This window comes from Uloborus diversus, chromosome 7, assembly GCF_026930045.1.
Source record: "Uloborus diversus isolate 005 chromosome 7, Udiv.v.3.1, whole genome shotgun sequence".
NCBI classification, from domain to species: Eukaryota; Metazoa; Arthropoda; class Arachnida; order Araneae; family Uloboridae; genus Uloborus; species Uloborus diversus.
This window is the reverse complement of record NC_072737.1, coordinates 75,318,082-75,334,921: the sequence shown is the minus strand read 5'-3', so window position 1 is coordinate 75,334,921 and position 16,840 is coordinate 75,318,082. Positions and strand designations below refer to the sequence as shown.

At 32.8% G+C, this 16,840-nt stretch overlaps 1 protein-coding gene across 3 annotated transcripts in view; it reads right to left on the bottom strand.

The window, feature by feature from the left end:
• LOC129226602 (hemicentin-2-like) overlaps positions 1–16,840 on the bottom strand; it is a 542,319-nt gene that overhangs the window by 132,382 nt on the left and 393,097 nt on the right. For all 3 annotated transcript variants that reach the window (XM_054861230.1, XM_054861231.1, XM_054861232.1), the window contains 2 exons: positions 11,255–11,365; positions 4,905–5,108 (listed from right to left, as the gene is read on the bottom strand). In XM_054861230.1, coding sequence (XP_054717205.1) covers positions 4,905–5,108; positions 11,255–11,365 — 315 coding nt within the window. The remainder of the gene's footprint in view (positions 1–4,904; positions 5,109–11,254; positions 11,366–16,840) is intronic.

Genomic DNA, 16,840 nt, shown 5'->3' with positions numbered 1-16,840 from the left:
GTCATTTCCTCTTTTTAAAGCAATAAAAATGTCTTGTTTGTATATTAAAATAAATAAATGTTGTATATTAAAATAACTGGTGTATATTTAGGCTTGCTAGATTTCTGAAATGTTCAACCGGGACACCAGAATGATCTCCCCCCCCCCCACCGTCACTAGTATTCGAAGGAGTACATACCCCTGGCTAATTTTTGGAGCATTTTATAGGGCAGTTTATTCTCAATGCCATTAATAAACGGTTACTAATTATGAACCTAAAACAGAGGCAGTAAAAAATATGAACATTTCCACTTCATATTTACAATTTATTTTAGTTAGAAAAAACGTTTTGAATATAGAATAAAAAATTGAACAATATTTAGATATACTTTTCATTACATAGCACTTTTTTTAGACTACCTTTTTTGGTTTTAATCTAGTTGTAAAGATCCTCACAAGCTAATCTAGTTTTAATTTTACGAGTCAATTAGTCCATGTTAAATGATAAAATTATTATCATAAATAATCTTTCACAATTAATTATTTTTAGACCCTTTTGGTCATTTGCAATCAAACTTGTAATCTTTTTCTGGGAAGTGAAGTAAACCGACCGGGACACCGGGATTTTGTTGGAAAACTGGGACTGTCCCGGTCAAACCCGGACGTCTGGCAAGCCTATGTATATTGGTTGTTACAAAGTGTGAACTTGATAAATCGTTCTAGAAAGTCGGATGCAAGCTTAGTTTCTACTAATGTGTAACCTTTCAAGCAATTCCTCTGTAAGCATACGGAAAATTATGGTGTAACCTTGCGCAGAAATGAGTGAGAAGTTACGCTATAGTTACATTAACATGGTGAAACCTTCCATAAGCGATTTGATACTTTACACCAGTTATATCAGTTAAGTTACTCCAGAGTAGTGAAGGCAGCTTAGCTACCACCGATTTTATGGAGTAAGATTACACAAAATTTCTTTTAGTAAAGAACAGCCGCGATAGCTAGAAAAATATGAATCACCCGTTTTACTAGATAATACTTAGGCTTTTAACCGGTATGATACCCATTCTTACAGACTTTTTGTGTCATTTTCACTATTGAATTTTCGAATATTCTTCTAGGTAGACTCACTTTTCAAGCACAGGTATTAACAAATAAATAAAATAATAACGTAATACGTTCCGTAAGAAATGCATAAATACGTATTGGCGGTCATGATTGCATCGATTCAAAATATCCTATTGCACGTTTAAAATATGTATGTGATTTACTTTGAATATTTTAATACAAAATTTAAAAAAAAAAAATTTGAAAAATTAATGTAAAATACGACATTTTTGAAGCATTCTAAGGAAATTTTTACATCCGCGACACACAAATTGGTTCAAATTCAATTTCAGAAAATAGAGTTCCAAGTACTAATCTAAAAAAAGAAAGAAAACAGAAAGCTAAACCATTTCCGAAGTTCCTCCGAATGCTCCATCGGAAAAATCATGCAGCGGCTTTAAATCAAATTTTGGCCGAAGAATTTTTTTCACGCTCGGATAATAAAAAATTGTGTTAAAACTTTTAAACGTTCTGAAGAATTTTTACATTTCGAAGCGTTAAGCACTGCCAGAGTTTAACCACCGTGTATCACAGGAACAAGAATTCGGGAGGAAAAATTTCGAGAGATGGTAAAAGAATGCGGATAGCTTTAAAGCCAGAAAAATCGATCGCTTTCTTTTCACTGCTGTCGATCTGAACCCCGTTCGCCAAAAATCGCACAGCATGCAAGTCCTATTTTAAGGAAAGGCGGCTCAACATCTCAAAGATGAAGCCATGCGAATGATGCAACGAATCTATGCGCAAGTACTGATCCAGGATATTGCAGTCCATGAGAAAAGACTCCAATTTTTCTTCCGTGTAAGAGGTTTTCTTTCTTTTCCTTTTCTCAAATTTCTGGCAGGCATGTGGGCAAGTTGTTTTCTTCAGTGTTTTATTAGAGCGTTTATTCCGCCATGGTGCCAACGAAATTCTCGTTTTTCAAGCAGAATAAGATGTTACGTTGCTTTAGAATACCGCGGTTTGGGGTATTGTATGTCTATTTGGAGGTAAACTTTTTGTTCGAATGTACGGAGTAAATTCACTTCGTCAAATGATTTTATTTTTATTCTAAGGTCTCGTTTATTCAAATTGAGTATTAGAACAATATGAAGTTTTTAAACGTTGTTATCGTAAATGATTATATAATGTAAAATGTTACGCTGCTTTCCTCGGTTTTGGTATACTGTATGTCTATTAGAACGTAAGCGTTTGTTGGAATATTGGAAAAGAATTCAGTTTGTCAAACGTTTTTATTCTCTTATCTCAGGGCTTGTTTATTCAAATTCAATATTAGAAAAACATTAAGTTTATAATCAGTGTTAGAATAATTAATTATATAAAATTGTATTTTATGTTCTATGCTTAAGAATTTCGCGGTGTGGAAAATTGTAAAGTATTAGGATGGAATATTACAAAGTAAGCTTGTTGTTCGAATGTACGGAGTAAAGTCAGTTCGTCAAACAATTTTAATTTGATTCGAGTGCGTCGTTTATTCATTTCAGTATTGGAGAAGTTGAAGTTATCGTAAATTATGCACCGTAAATAAATTATACACCGTTAGAAGTTACGTTAATTTAGAATAACAGGGTCAAAGATATTGTTAAGTCTTTTAAAAAGATAAGCTTTTTTTTTCAATGCATAAAATAAATCCACGTCGTCAAACATTATGATTCAACGGCCTCGTTAATTCAAATTCAGTATTTAAAAACGATAAAGTTTCTAAACATTGTTATCGTAACTAATCATGTACCGTAAAATGTTACGCTGTTTTAGAATACCGCAGATTAGGATATTGTATGTCAAATAGAACGTAAGATTCTGTAGGAATGTACGGAACAAATTTACTTCGTCAAACGATTTTATTTTTGTACTCAGAGCTCATTTTTTTTTTTTCAAATTCAATATCAGAAAAATACAACGTTTATACTTTGGAATTGTAATTAATTATACACCGTAAGAGAATACGTTGATTTAGAATACCGCAGTTTGGGATATTGTATATCTATTATAAAGTAAGCTTTTGATTTGAATGTACGGAGATAAATCACTTCATCAAGAATTTTTATTTTTATACAAAGGGGGTTCGTTTATTCAAACTCAGTATTGTGCAAATTTAAAGTTTCTAAACATAGTTATTGTATTTTAGTAACATGACGTAAACTTTTGATATGAGTTTTAGGAAAGAATTCACTTCTCAGGATTTACTTTTAAAATAAAGGATCGCTTATTCTAGCTTAGTGTAGCGTTAAATGGTTAACGCTACATTTTAAACATTGCTGTCACAAGTTTTGTTACGAAACAAAAGCATATGTCTGAAGGTCGTTGGAGGTATTTTCTTCTTCGAAGAATTTTATTTTTAAAATAAGAGGTTATTATTCAAGATGTATGGTACGTTGGATCGAGTTTACAAATGTGAGTTATACGGTAATTTTTGTCGGTCACTTAATATACAGTAATCAAATATGCTGTCAACTAACGTCATTTGAGTTTTACTTAAAATTTATTTGTAAAATTGTGTCAATGGGTCTAGTTTGAGCAAAATGGCTAAAAACGAACACGAGAAGGTTTTGTTTAAATGTTATAGACATGATGCTATTAATTCAAAGCATAAAAGCAAATGTAAATTTTACTAATAAACAACCTTGATATACTATCAAATCTGTGTTTTTTTTTTACACATTAAAAGAGATTTCACTTTGTCAAGAGGTTTTATTTTGTTGAAACACTTTTTTTAAAGATTTTGTTACATGCTCTGCAGTTTAAACCAAAAATCATTCGCAAAAATTAATAATAGTATTAGTAATACATTTAATTGATAACAAAGTTAATAACCTAATTTTAAGCATAGAATTGTAGACAATATTTTTTATTTTTCAAAATTGCCTCTTTGTCTTTACTTTTATTTTTCGAAATTTTGTGATTGGTTTACTTTCCGAAATTTCCTCTTTCTACCCGTCTTCTTTATCAGCAGTTCACAGTTACTGAAATTCTCCTTTCTTTTTGTTTTAGCTTTATATGCTTCATCTTTCCGCTAATCTATTTCTCCATTGCGTATTTTTCTACTCGTGAAAAAATTTTCTAACATTTTTTTTATTCCTTCTGGCTATTTATTGGTTAACTAGTAGTAAGCGCACGGCTTTCCCCGTAGTTGAAAATTAAAAGGTCATTCAGTTCGCCTGTATATTTACAAATAACGGATGACGAATTTCTCGCCAATTGGCTATGTTCATCCGCTCTCCCATTCCACGTCCTGATAATTTCATAATTTACTCGTCCATCTTATAATAATTTTGCTCCGAAAAATTTTCTTAAAACTGAAATAGAAAAAGAACAAAATCGAATTTTCGAAAAATCGCTTCGAGGTGCTACCCTCTTACTACAAACTAAGTTTGTGCCAAATTTCATGAAAATCAGCAGAACGGTCAAGGCGCTATGCGCTTCACAGAGATCCGGACATCCTACAGACATCCTCCAGACAGAGAAAACTTTGAGCTTTATTATTAGTAAAGATAATTTTCTCACTGGCTGTTCGGTTAATCCAGTTTTTTAAATTTTTAATATATTTCCTTATTTATCTTGTTAATACATCTGGATGTCTTTTCATCAATAAACCCACCTCTTTTGCATTGAAAATGGGGTTTCTTGCAACCTTGAAACACGATTCTGCAGTTCTCTGTAAATTTGACGCACTTAACGCTTTTATATTTTCTTTCGTTCACATTACATTTCTTTAAAAAAAAATGGTTGAAATTTCGCGAACGTATTTATTCCTGGGTCAATCAAAATTTAGTTTAACGACACGGCATAAAAGAACAAGAATCCAAATTAAAATGTATACTTACAATTCATGTCAACAGTAACATATTTGGAAACGGGAACTGTTAGATTGTTATTAGATGCTTGACAAGTAAACACAGCCATTAGGTCGTGTCTTTGAAGGGAAGTGATTTCAATTTCGTTCCGAACTACGCCTTCACTACTAACTTCATAACTGTCGTCGAGAAGAACGCTTTCCCTCCACCATGTTAGAGTAGGAGTTGGTTTACCTGAAATGTACAGAGAAGCATAATAATTACACGTTATTATTATTATAATTATTGATGCTAACACTTTTATAATAATAATTATTATTATCACTAGAAAATAGCCCATCAAAGTATGACGGGTGAAAATTGCTTCTACTTTTAAACGAATTAATTGCCTGTTTGATGACATTTTTTGATAGTTGGAATTTTAACCGTAACTCCATTGGATTAACCCTAAAACTTCATTAGATAGCGTTAATCGTTGACCACTTTTTCGTTTTGTCATTCTCTTAAAATGACAGTCTTATCGGTAAACAGTTAAAATACTTGATTCAGTTCTATCTTGTCAAAATAAAGCGTTTCCCTGCATGTCAAACATTGCTAAAAATATTATCAAATTATAAATAACTTGCAGAATTTTTGGTGCTTCAACAATGAAATAATACCGTCGCGCATGCTATGTCGCATTCCCAGCTGCATTGTTGATGACGTCAGCGTTATTTGATCAGTGAATTATATATGAGGATTGATTACGATTATTTTTATTATTATTATTATTATTATTATTATTATTATTATTATTATTATTATTACAAATATTATGATTATTATTACTATTACCATTATAATCATTACTGTTATTATTATTATCACTATCATCATCTTCATCATTATTATTATTATGAATAGTATCATTATTATAAATTTTATAACTATTATTATTAGTAGTAGTAGTATTAAAGCAATAATACTGAAAAAATAGCAATACTAACAAAGAGTAATCAATATTCATTATCAATAAGCAAAATATTTCCCTAAAGTAACTGTGAGGCTGTTAATTTTCATTGAAAGCACATATTTACACGTTCATATCAAAAAAGGGAGGGGGGGCAAAAGCAAATTTACATAATTCTAAATTGCTTCATTTAGTTGTTCTTTACTACATTCATTGGGTGTTGAGGATCAAATTGTTTGTTCCCGAAATACTTTACCACTGTGTGTCTGCTGCTACAGTAACTGTTGACTAAAATTGAACTTTTATATTCAAATTGAACTTTCCAAGTCACTGTCAGTCCGAATTTATTTTACACCGTGAACACATTTCCTTATGGAGAAAAAAAAATCACACAAATTAAACTACTTCTATTCAATTTCGAGACGCAGAAAAATAAGGTGTCAAGTTTTGAAGACTATTTTAAGAAGCATAGGAAGAAGTCTTCAAAAAAAACTTGAACCATAAATCTAGCTCTAGTATCAAGACATAACTACCATAGTTATGTAAATTCTTTCCTTTAAAAATGGCGCAGGCATAAATCACCTATATCAAAAGTAGCAAGTGAAGCAAAGTATAATATTCTCTTACTCCATGTAAAATATACAGTTCGGTAAATCGCGGATAACGTACACGATAAAAGGCCGTCGGTATAAGAATTGTAAATTTCCCCTTGCTTCTGAAAGTTTTTGAAGATGGTAAAGTAATAGAAAATTTATAGGTTCTTTTTTTACGTCAAGAATTTCGATAACAGCCTGCTCTTAGATATAAGTAGCAGTTGATAATAAAAATGTATTGGAATTTTCGATAAGTGAATCTTGCTTCAATAAAAAGGGGGTATTTGTGTTACTTGTATAACAGGTACGGAAGTTTGTAACTTTATGTAATTTAACATGTTTTTATAACTAAGTACTGAAGTGTTTATTTTATACTAGTGGTACCCGCACGGCTTCTCCCGTAATATAAAATTAAAAGGTCTTTTGGTTCGCCTGTATATTAATAAATAATGTATGGTGAATTTTCTCGCCAATTGGTTAGTGCTCATGTTACGGTTCCACGTTATGATAATTTCCTAATTTACTCGTCCATCTTATGATAATTTTGTTCTTAAAATTTGAATAGAAAAAGAACCACATTGAATTTTCAAAAAAATCGCTTCGAGGTGCACACCCCCGTACTTCAAACAAGTTTTGTGCCAAATTTCATGAAAATCGGACGACAGGTCTAGGCGCTATGCGTGTCCCAGAGATCCTGACAGACAGAGATCCGGACAGAAAGAGATCCTGACAGACAGAGATCCTGACAGACAGAGATACTTTCTGCTTTATTATTAGTAAAGATTTGAAACTAGGAAACGATATTTAGCTCTAGTGAAACGCATATGGAAAAATAAAATCTTAAAACAACCAATATGTGTGTGCAGATTATAAGAATTAACGTTAACTAAACAAGATGAATAAAAAACTAATGGTTATCTATTGTCGCTATACGTAGTTACCATATATTGAGGTAGTAAGAGAAATGCTTGGTCGAAGAAGCGTCCTCAGTTTTCAGCGTGTTAATTAGTACAAATTTAACACTCATAAGTATATTTTTAGTAGTGTCTTCTTTTACAAATCTGTGCATTAAACTAAAATAAACTACAAATTCGCTACTTTACGTTTGGACACTTTTATGCATCTGGAAAAATGTTCTGGACTGCTGAATTAAAATCCTTCTGCCTCAGCGTATGAATTTTAATTCAGTCTTGTTTTTTTTTTTGGAAATATAAAAGCAGTGTGATTAAGTAAAGGTAGTTGATACTCAAATGATATAATATTAATATTCTACATAAATGATATAATGATAAATGATATAATGATATAATATTCTACACTTCTTTTTCTACAGAGGAATTTTTCATTAAAACGCGTTTCAGACTCCGATCCTTGGTAAGCTTTCATTGATTTTTTTTCATTTTTTTTTCTAAATAATGCTGCATGCAGAACCTACCTGAGCTACTAGTCCTTTTTTTTTTCCGAATGGAGCTGTGGTTGAGGCACCTCGTTTTACGGACCTAAGTAAACTCTTTCAAGTGGCACCACTATTGGTGGGCTCCATTGCCACGAGAATTTTTACGACCAGTTTCCCACTAAATGGCGAGACCTGGGCTCTATTTGATGCAAAACATCACTAGGAATTTAATTTTGCCAAGAGATACTCCATTCGAAACTAGTACTCGAGCGCTCTTTTACATGCCGCATAATCATAGGACATGGACGTTGTCGATGTTCTGTGTCTTGGAAATCCACCGACTGGAGCCAGGATCGAACCTGCACATTTGGGCGTAAGAGACCAACGTCTAACCACTACCCCACTCTGTCGACGCTACTAGTACAATTACTTCCCCAAACCAGAAGGGAGGTTTTAATACTATTTGTACTGTTTATCTCTAAATTTTCATTTTTGGCATTTCCTTGCTTCTTCATCTCCCTACTTCAACTTTTGTTCGTTTAAAATCGTTATCCCATGTATTTTTACTACTACTATTATTTTGTATTTTTTTATCTAGCATAAATTACTAAAGCAATGTAACTAACTTACGAAATAAGTTACGAAAAGGTTTTTGAGTTTAATCCAACAAAAAAGTCACGTTAGATAGATTTCAAACAGTATTCAAAGCAACATAATGTTTTCAAGTATTTTCCGGTTTACACATACACATACAGGTTGTCATAATCTAAAATTCTACCTTAAAAATTTCCGTCTAGAGCTGAAGTAAAATGTCATTTTTAAGAATATGTCTGCCAAATTCGTAGAGATTAGCAACGAGTTTCGCATTTCTTTTATATATATATCGTCGCCTCAGAGCAACAGTAGGACATCTTAGTGTTGTATCTCAAAATTAAATGTCTTAGTGCTGCTCTGAGACACCTAATAGTGGCCACTTCAAGGATTAAAATACACTAGTAGTAGCCACAGTAAAGTATATTTTTGAACTGTGTGGATCTACAATATTAATTACCTCTCTTGAAACTCAATGAGCGTATTATATTCCAACTTTTCCTTAATTGTCCCTTTTACTAAAAATTAGAGAACTTCAACTTGTTCAACACAGTAGACCCTTGTTTTACGCTGGTTTATTTAACGCGGTTTCGATTATACGCGGTTTAAGATTTGCCAGCTTGATTTTATTTTACGTGGATGAGTTTCGGTTTTACGCGGATGCGGCAATGCAAACATAAAATTTTCCCTTCTTTCAAAATCCAAACTCCTAAAGTTTGCAGATTACGCATAATCAACAGCATTTTGGCGTGCTAATAATCGAGCTTAGGCCACTGGAGACATTTTACACGATTAGTTCCAGAGCTCGTTCCAGAAGTAAGGTTAATAAACTCACACAGTCCAGAACTCACTGGAAGAAGAGCTTTGAAAAGTGACAAAGGAGGCCAAAGCCAACGAGGATACCAACGACGGTGACGCACAACCAAAAACGTTCACATTGAAAATTTTGAGCCATTCCTAAACAATATAAATGATCTATCTGTTTTGTTAGTGAATGAAGATTCTATTATGGAAATGACGCAAGTGATCATGGATGCGTTAATGCTCTGCAAAGAACTACAGAGAAAAATTCTTAATGACTGCCAAAAGACTATCATAGCCAGATCCTCTTTATAAACAGGAATCGACATTGATTTATGTTTTCTTAATGCATGTTGTGCATAAAAGTCTATGTAAATACACATTAAACTTATTATACAATTAGTCATCACTAGAATGAAGTATTTTGTTATCTGCGGAACCAAACCCCTATTTTAATACTAGTATTACGTCTCAATTTACGCGGTTTTGAATTACGCGGCAATTCCGTCGAACGTAACTCCTGCGTAAAACATGGGTCTACTGTTTTTTATTCATTTTTTCCCAAACCTCAAATTACATTTGCTCAATTAGTTCGGCCGCTCTAGAACCTGAAAATTTCAGTATCGGCCATCTGACATTCTCCCCATTCGAAGAATTTACATTACTTACTTTAAATTCAAATAACTAATGAATAAAATCGATTTAGTATAATAGTTAAATTAAGTATCAACCAAAACAAATAAAATATTATTATTGTTCATTTATTTCTTCAAAAAACTTGAACTAGTCGCTACAGAAGCACTGGGCACTACTGGTGTTTTACCTTATACGTCTAACGGAATGAAGAAAAGAATTGATTTGTGAAATTTCTTACGTTAAAGTTTTTAGAGATTCACTTATTTTCAAAGATGCTGAGCAAATTTTGATTATTTTTGTAAATGTTTGTATGAGTGTCGTTGAGTCATTCGAGCGCCAGTGTGTGCTCGGTCCACCTACGCTTATATAATGCGTCCTAAATTTCTGCTAAATAAATACCATGGTCTAAAACCAACAGCAATTTATTCAGCCACCTTGATATATTAGTTTGAATGCACTGGGGCAGCTGCCTGATTTTTAAGAGATTTCCAATAAATTATTTTTTATTGTATCAAGGCCTGCATGGTATAGAGGTTATATGCATGAAAGGTCGGAAAAGTTTTTTGTAAGCTCTTATGTGTAATGCTCTTTGAACCATGGGTGTAGTGAGGGAGGAGGGCTATCTTTTTTAAAAACGCAATTGCCAATCCTATTACGGTAGCTTATACAAAAATAAAGCTATTTATGAGCAACAAACTCCCTCGAAGGTGAATTCAACACTGTTAAACAATATCCTAAATTTTTACAGTAAAAATTACTGGCATCCATGTTGCCAGTATCTTTTATCGTAAAATCCTAATTTACTGTAAAACTTTACGGTAGAATAAACGAGAGTAAGAAACGCAAAATGCAAGCAGCAGTTTTGATGTCGGGATCTTCGAATTGGGTGGCGACTTTGTTGCCCGCCATACGAGTTGGAACACATCAAGTGAGGCTAAATACGATTTTATGTGCTTTGAACTGCAAGTCACGTGATGCATCAATTGGCGTCGCAATTGTTTATTTTTTTCGGTAAAAATTACTAACGTTTCCTACACTGTAAACACTCCATTTTACAGTAATATTTATTATAAAAGTTTCCTGAATTTTTAACAATGTAGCTGCTCTAGATTTTGAAACAAATTGTATTTCAACTGAAAGTTATTCCACTTAGAGGGCAAATAAAGGTTTAACTATAATTTTCATTAAAGTAAAAAATTGTGCTCCAGATTCGGTTCTTGTATGTTTTGGAATGCTTAGATCGTTAAAATAAATTTTACAACAAAAAGGTTTAATTACTTTTTTCTCAATATCTTGCTCCAAATAAGTAATAATGCTTGCTAGTATGTACTACAGAAAAAGATAGTCTTACAGTTCTTTATATCAAGACACAACGTATAAATTAGAAGTCAGTGTTACTGTTTTGTAACCTTACCTCCTTCTGTCTCACAGACAAGAAATAATCGATCTCCTTCGTTGTACGGTCCAATAAGACTGTGAAAGAGTTCTCCATTTTGATCCATAATGACCGGTTTCTTCGGTGGCACTGTAAGAAGTAAATGAAGCCAATTAGGGAAGAAAAAGAAAGTTTTACATTCGAAAAAAAAATTGAAATAAGTATATAATCTTCTTCAAAAACGTTGATTATAATATTCGGGGACAAATTTGCTTCAAATGCGCTATGTTTAATTTCAGTTTCCGGAGTTTTACACTGAATATAAGGGGTAAATTGTAGTCAGGAGCAATAAGCATTGGGAATCTACATTTCAATTACCCCTTTTTGCCTCGTTTCTTCGGCACGTCTGTAAAAAGATACATATAAGTACAAACGTATAATTTGCGACATATTTTGATCACCCCCTAGTTAAGTGGACGATGTAATGCAAAAATGAGTTAACCAACAAAAATTTGAAAACTGAGTTATTCACCTAGGCTGGTTGATAAACTGACATAGTGTGGGATGAAAAAAAATATTTATGCGAAATTTTGGATTTAATTACGCCATCTAGTGAACAAGATATCAACCCACATCCAAAAAATATTCATTGTGTGAGAAGCAGAAAACAACTATTCCACACCCAGGTACTTATAGATAAGTGTTGTTTGACTGTTAAAAAACATTCAATACGTTTCTGCATATTTTCTGCATTTCACATTGAGCCGACATTTAGGCTTACAGCTTTTTTTTTGATTTGGTTAAGAGGTTTTTTTTTTTTTTTTTAATTTGTTACAAGCAAATTTTCTTCGTAATTTATTGTAAATTTTTGAAATTCTACATCTACTGTAAATATGATATGCATATAGTGGTACTATTTCTTAGTATTATTTGAATTTATTTAATGTTTTAATGTAACGTATTTGTATGACATCTATGTTTCATAACATTCCGTTGATATGTTTTTGATTTTAGAGAAGGTGTTTCACTTTGCACTCAAATTAATGAAAAGTATTGCTTTTGGATTGACCCATTTTTGAATAATACCGTCCTGTCATAATGATTTTTTTTCGCGGCTTCTGTGATATACATATGTGCAGATGTATTTCCTATAACTCACATACGATATGTCGTCGGAATTAGAGCATTCGTATGTAAAGTTAGTGGAAAGTTTTTTTTTTTTTTTTGCCTCTCTTTTTGATTAATCTCACGGCTTAAAAAATACTCTTTATTCGTTTTTGTGTGTTTTCACTGTTAATTTTTATTCAAACTGAACTAACGCCAGAGTAAAAAACTACTTCGCCGTATGTCGATAAAATTCTGTAGAAAGTTGTTAACCACCAGTCAGGCGATATATATAGACAAATTCTGGTAAGTTTAGCAAAAAGTAAAATTCGGAATCGGGTGTCAATTTGGACAGTACTGTCGTGCTTTAACCACTCGTCTTTGTAATAAGTATATAATTGATATTTTATTTACTAAAAAAATAACTATCTTACAGTAAAATGGTTTACCCCCAGTTTCGAGGACGTTTAAAATTTTCTCCCCTCTTAAATATTTAAAAAAGTATGATCAAAACTGAAAAAACAGGGGGAAAGAAATTTCGAGCCGACGAAACCGAGAGGATACCAGGAAAAGGATCATAAGAATCAGGACCCATTTGTTGAGAATGTGTACATGGATAAACATGCGCAGAAAAAATGCAGAATCACACGCATACATGCTCTTACATATGCGGTATGATATGATTAATGTCTTCCTTATCGACGCGTGATTCTATTCTTCCATTGCTGATCAACTAGAATTCATGTCAACTAGTTTTAACAGTTTTCATTTAGTGATACTTATGTTGAGAAAACCATGCATTTATTCTTGATGAAAGAAATGAATATTTTTTGATACGAGCTCATTCTTTGAATAAATCAACATAAATCAACAAACCAAGTTTGTGTTTATCGGTCAAATGCAAAATATTGAGCAGCTATTCCCTACTTCTACTACTAACAATAGATTAATTCCCGTATCTAACTCTAAGTTTCATTGTGTCATTATTTTATCTTAAGAGCATCTAAGTGAGACGCAACAATAATTAGTCATCGTGGTATGAGTAATTAATACTCTCTGACATAAAATACCATGCAGAATTTCCGAGACCAAATCTTTTCCTCAATTATAAACCAAGAAAGTCGTAACGTGGAAATTAAGTATGTACTTCGCTGAAGAATAAAAGAGGTCAGCGTCATTTAAGAATTAAAGCATTTCCGACCTTACATTGTAATTAATTTCTAAAGATTTAGTGCAAGTGAAGCTTCAGTCATATAAGTAAAATTTTGTAGGAATTACAAATTTATGCAGATTTATTTGTGATTTTAAATTTCCTAGTAAGTCCGATTAAAACGATAGTCGCAATTAAGGTGACGTTACACATTATTCCAGGATAAATCTTATTTTTTTCTAAAAGCTTATTTTTCAAATATATTGTTATTTAAAGCGCTCTTGAAGTTGTGACATTGATAGCTAAAACGAATCTTGTAACACAGCATATTTAAAATGCATAACATCTATGCCTGGTTTCATAACATTCGTAACTAGCTGACCAGTATTTAGCATTAGCGCTCGATAGAATGATTTGAAAAAACCCGGCTGATTTAAGAAGTTTTTTGAATTATAAAAATGCATTTTGTTTGTTTACTGTTAGTTGTTATCTCTGAAAAAATCTTTAAAATAATGTCTTACTTTTGAATTTCGAAGAAGCATTGAAGTAGTTATGGCGTACCAACCAAAAAGACGTTTGAGAAATAAGAATCCCCTCATCTTTCGTCCTTTAAGGTGAATGTACCGAAAATGGAAGGTGTCCCTAAAATATACCATGTAACTTTCAGAATTCTTCTGTTGCCATTCGTGCTGTTTCTGATGTGAAATAACTCCAGAAATCTAAATATGACCAATGCACCCCTCTCCCTTAAACAACCCTTTTTGGAGAAAGCTGCCTGTTTTTCTGTTAATTTTCATTTGGAAGAGAAGGGAGCATTATATAAAATGTTAGCATTCTTCTGAGGGGCTACAGATTTGCAAAGTTCAAAAGCATTAACATTTGTAGCAAAATAGCATCTTGTGAAATAATTCTAGAAATCCAAAGAAAACCAATCCTTCCCTCTCCCTTATTCACCACCTTTTTTTGAGCTAACTGTCCTATTTTTTCGTTTTTTTTTTATTTGGAAGGGAAGGGAGCATTATATAAAACGTTAACATTCTTGTAAGGGGCTAGAGATTTAAAAAGTTCAAAAGCTTTAACATTTGTAGCAAATTAGCCTCATATTAAGTGACCCTCCAAATCCAACTATGACCAATCCTACCCCTCCCTATTCAGCACCTTTTTTGGAGCTAACTGTTCTACTTTTTAGTGTTTATTTTTATTTGGAGGGGAAGGGAGCGTTATATTAACCTTTAACATTCTTCTGAGAGGCTAGAGATTAGAAATGTTCAAAAGCATGAGCATTTGTAGCAAAGATGGATTCGTATGGGAGTTTTCCCACCAGAAATATTTTTGAACTATCATCAAAAATGGTCTTGAATTATTTTTCCCCAAAGTTTTGGAATACTTTTTCGATGTAAAAACATAGTACTGGCCTCAATTCTATGAGTCACATGTCCAGAAGAACTTTTTCACAGAAAAAAATTATTTTTTGAAAAAAATGCTCGAAGCATCCTGTGCTGCATACCAGTCTCATGTTACATATTCAGTAAAGATCTTTCCTGAATAATTTATATTAACATTAATTGAAATTACATTCACACCCATGATTGAGATTAAAAATGAAATTAAGGATGACTATAATATAGCATTAATGGGTGTATATTTAAATTTCTTCTTAATCTGAGAACGAAACGCCCCCACTGTTTATCTCTGTATCAAGAAGTGATTTTTGGAAATAAGCATACGTATTTAAGAGGACCAAAAAAAAAAAGGTTCAATACTTGTGAGGATTGTTTGAAGGTTTCGACTGCTTCTTTTACACATATTTAAGAAGACCAATAAAAAGGTTCATTACCTGTAACTCAGAAAACTTTGTCTGCCCATTATTGGATCATAAAGTAGGTTAAGATTTTTAAGAAATATATAATCAAGGTATACGGTTACTGAGTTATCGCGTCAATATTTATGTATGAAGGTTAGAATAATTATGTATAAATTATCTTATAATGAAGTTCTTGAAAACTTTTATTGATCTTGACTTTGTGTTCATGAGTAACCGTCCATTACTGGTACATTTATTTTTACTGCTAGTACTACATTTACTCATCCTCTTCTCTAATTTGTTGTTAAAGGACGAAAATAAACCCACTCTTCTGTTGCGTTTAATTCAAAGCTTCTCATTAGAAAAAAAAACCTGATGGAAGTTCTTATGCTGCTTACACTTTGCAATAAAAGCATGGATTTATCACCACCCATCCCATTCTTCTGAATAAGCCATTTAGTGACTTTGATGCCCAATGAAGTCTTTTCAACTGGAGGACGAGGACTGAGGCATTTACTGAATGCTACTTCTTGATCTTATCTAAGGTTTCCAACTAGCGTTATTCATTCCGATAGATTCAGAGGAAGGGGAAGCAAAGGAATGAGAAAGAAATGAAACAGGAGAAGGAGGAGTACCCATGTATATTTAGGCATTCCTTTCACGTCTAAAACTAGAAGTCTGTGACAGTTTAATCGAAAGCCTTTTGTCAAAGGATAAAACGCTACTATAGCTTAGGAGAAACATTGTTTCCAAACTAACTTTCCGAAAGATATATGGCCCATTTATTCAGTCAAATGCTCTAGGGGAGATAGTATTTCCTGCACTTTTGAGAAAGCTGAACATTTAACTCTTTCATTTTTATTTCAAGACATAGTTTTCTTAAATTATTTATCTTAAACTAGTATTGATATATTTATCTTCGTTGGATTTGGTATCAGTAAAAAATAGTAATTTTAGTCTTAAAAATATGTAACATATAATGCATATGTATTCTTAACTTGCACTTCATGTATTCTTCTACAAAGTGTAATTCATAAGGTTTTCTATTTTTGGGATTTGGAAAATAAACAAATAATTTATAATTTGACAACAACACCTCATGCTCCTATGAGCCTAACGGCATCTGCTGTTTAAGCCGATCCCATGTATGCTCGATAAGGAATAAGTCGGGGGAGCGGGGTAGCCATGGAAGAGTCTCAAAAGGACCTAAAAAGTCTTGAGCAACTCTAGCTGCATGCGGAAGAGCATTATCTTGCTGGAAAATTGACATCGGGAGACCATTTAGGAACGGTCCTAAGTGTGGTTACAGAATTTTATTTAACATAACGCTGATCAGTTAAAGTTCCACGCCCCACACAACTAGAGTAGACCGGCTGTCATAGGCTATGACCCCTCAGACCATTATACTCGCGGTGCGAGCAGTGTGTCGTGCGATAGAATGGGTTTAATGGTACTTTTCTCCAGGGCTCCTCCACACCCGTGTACGGTTATCATCTGGCCCCAAAACGAACCGGGATTTATCATTGAACACCACCTTTTCTCAGTCAATGGCATTCCACATCACTCA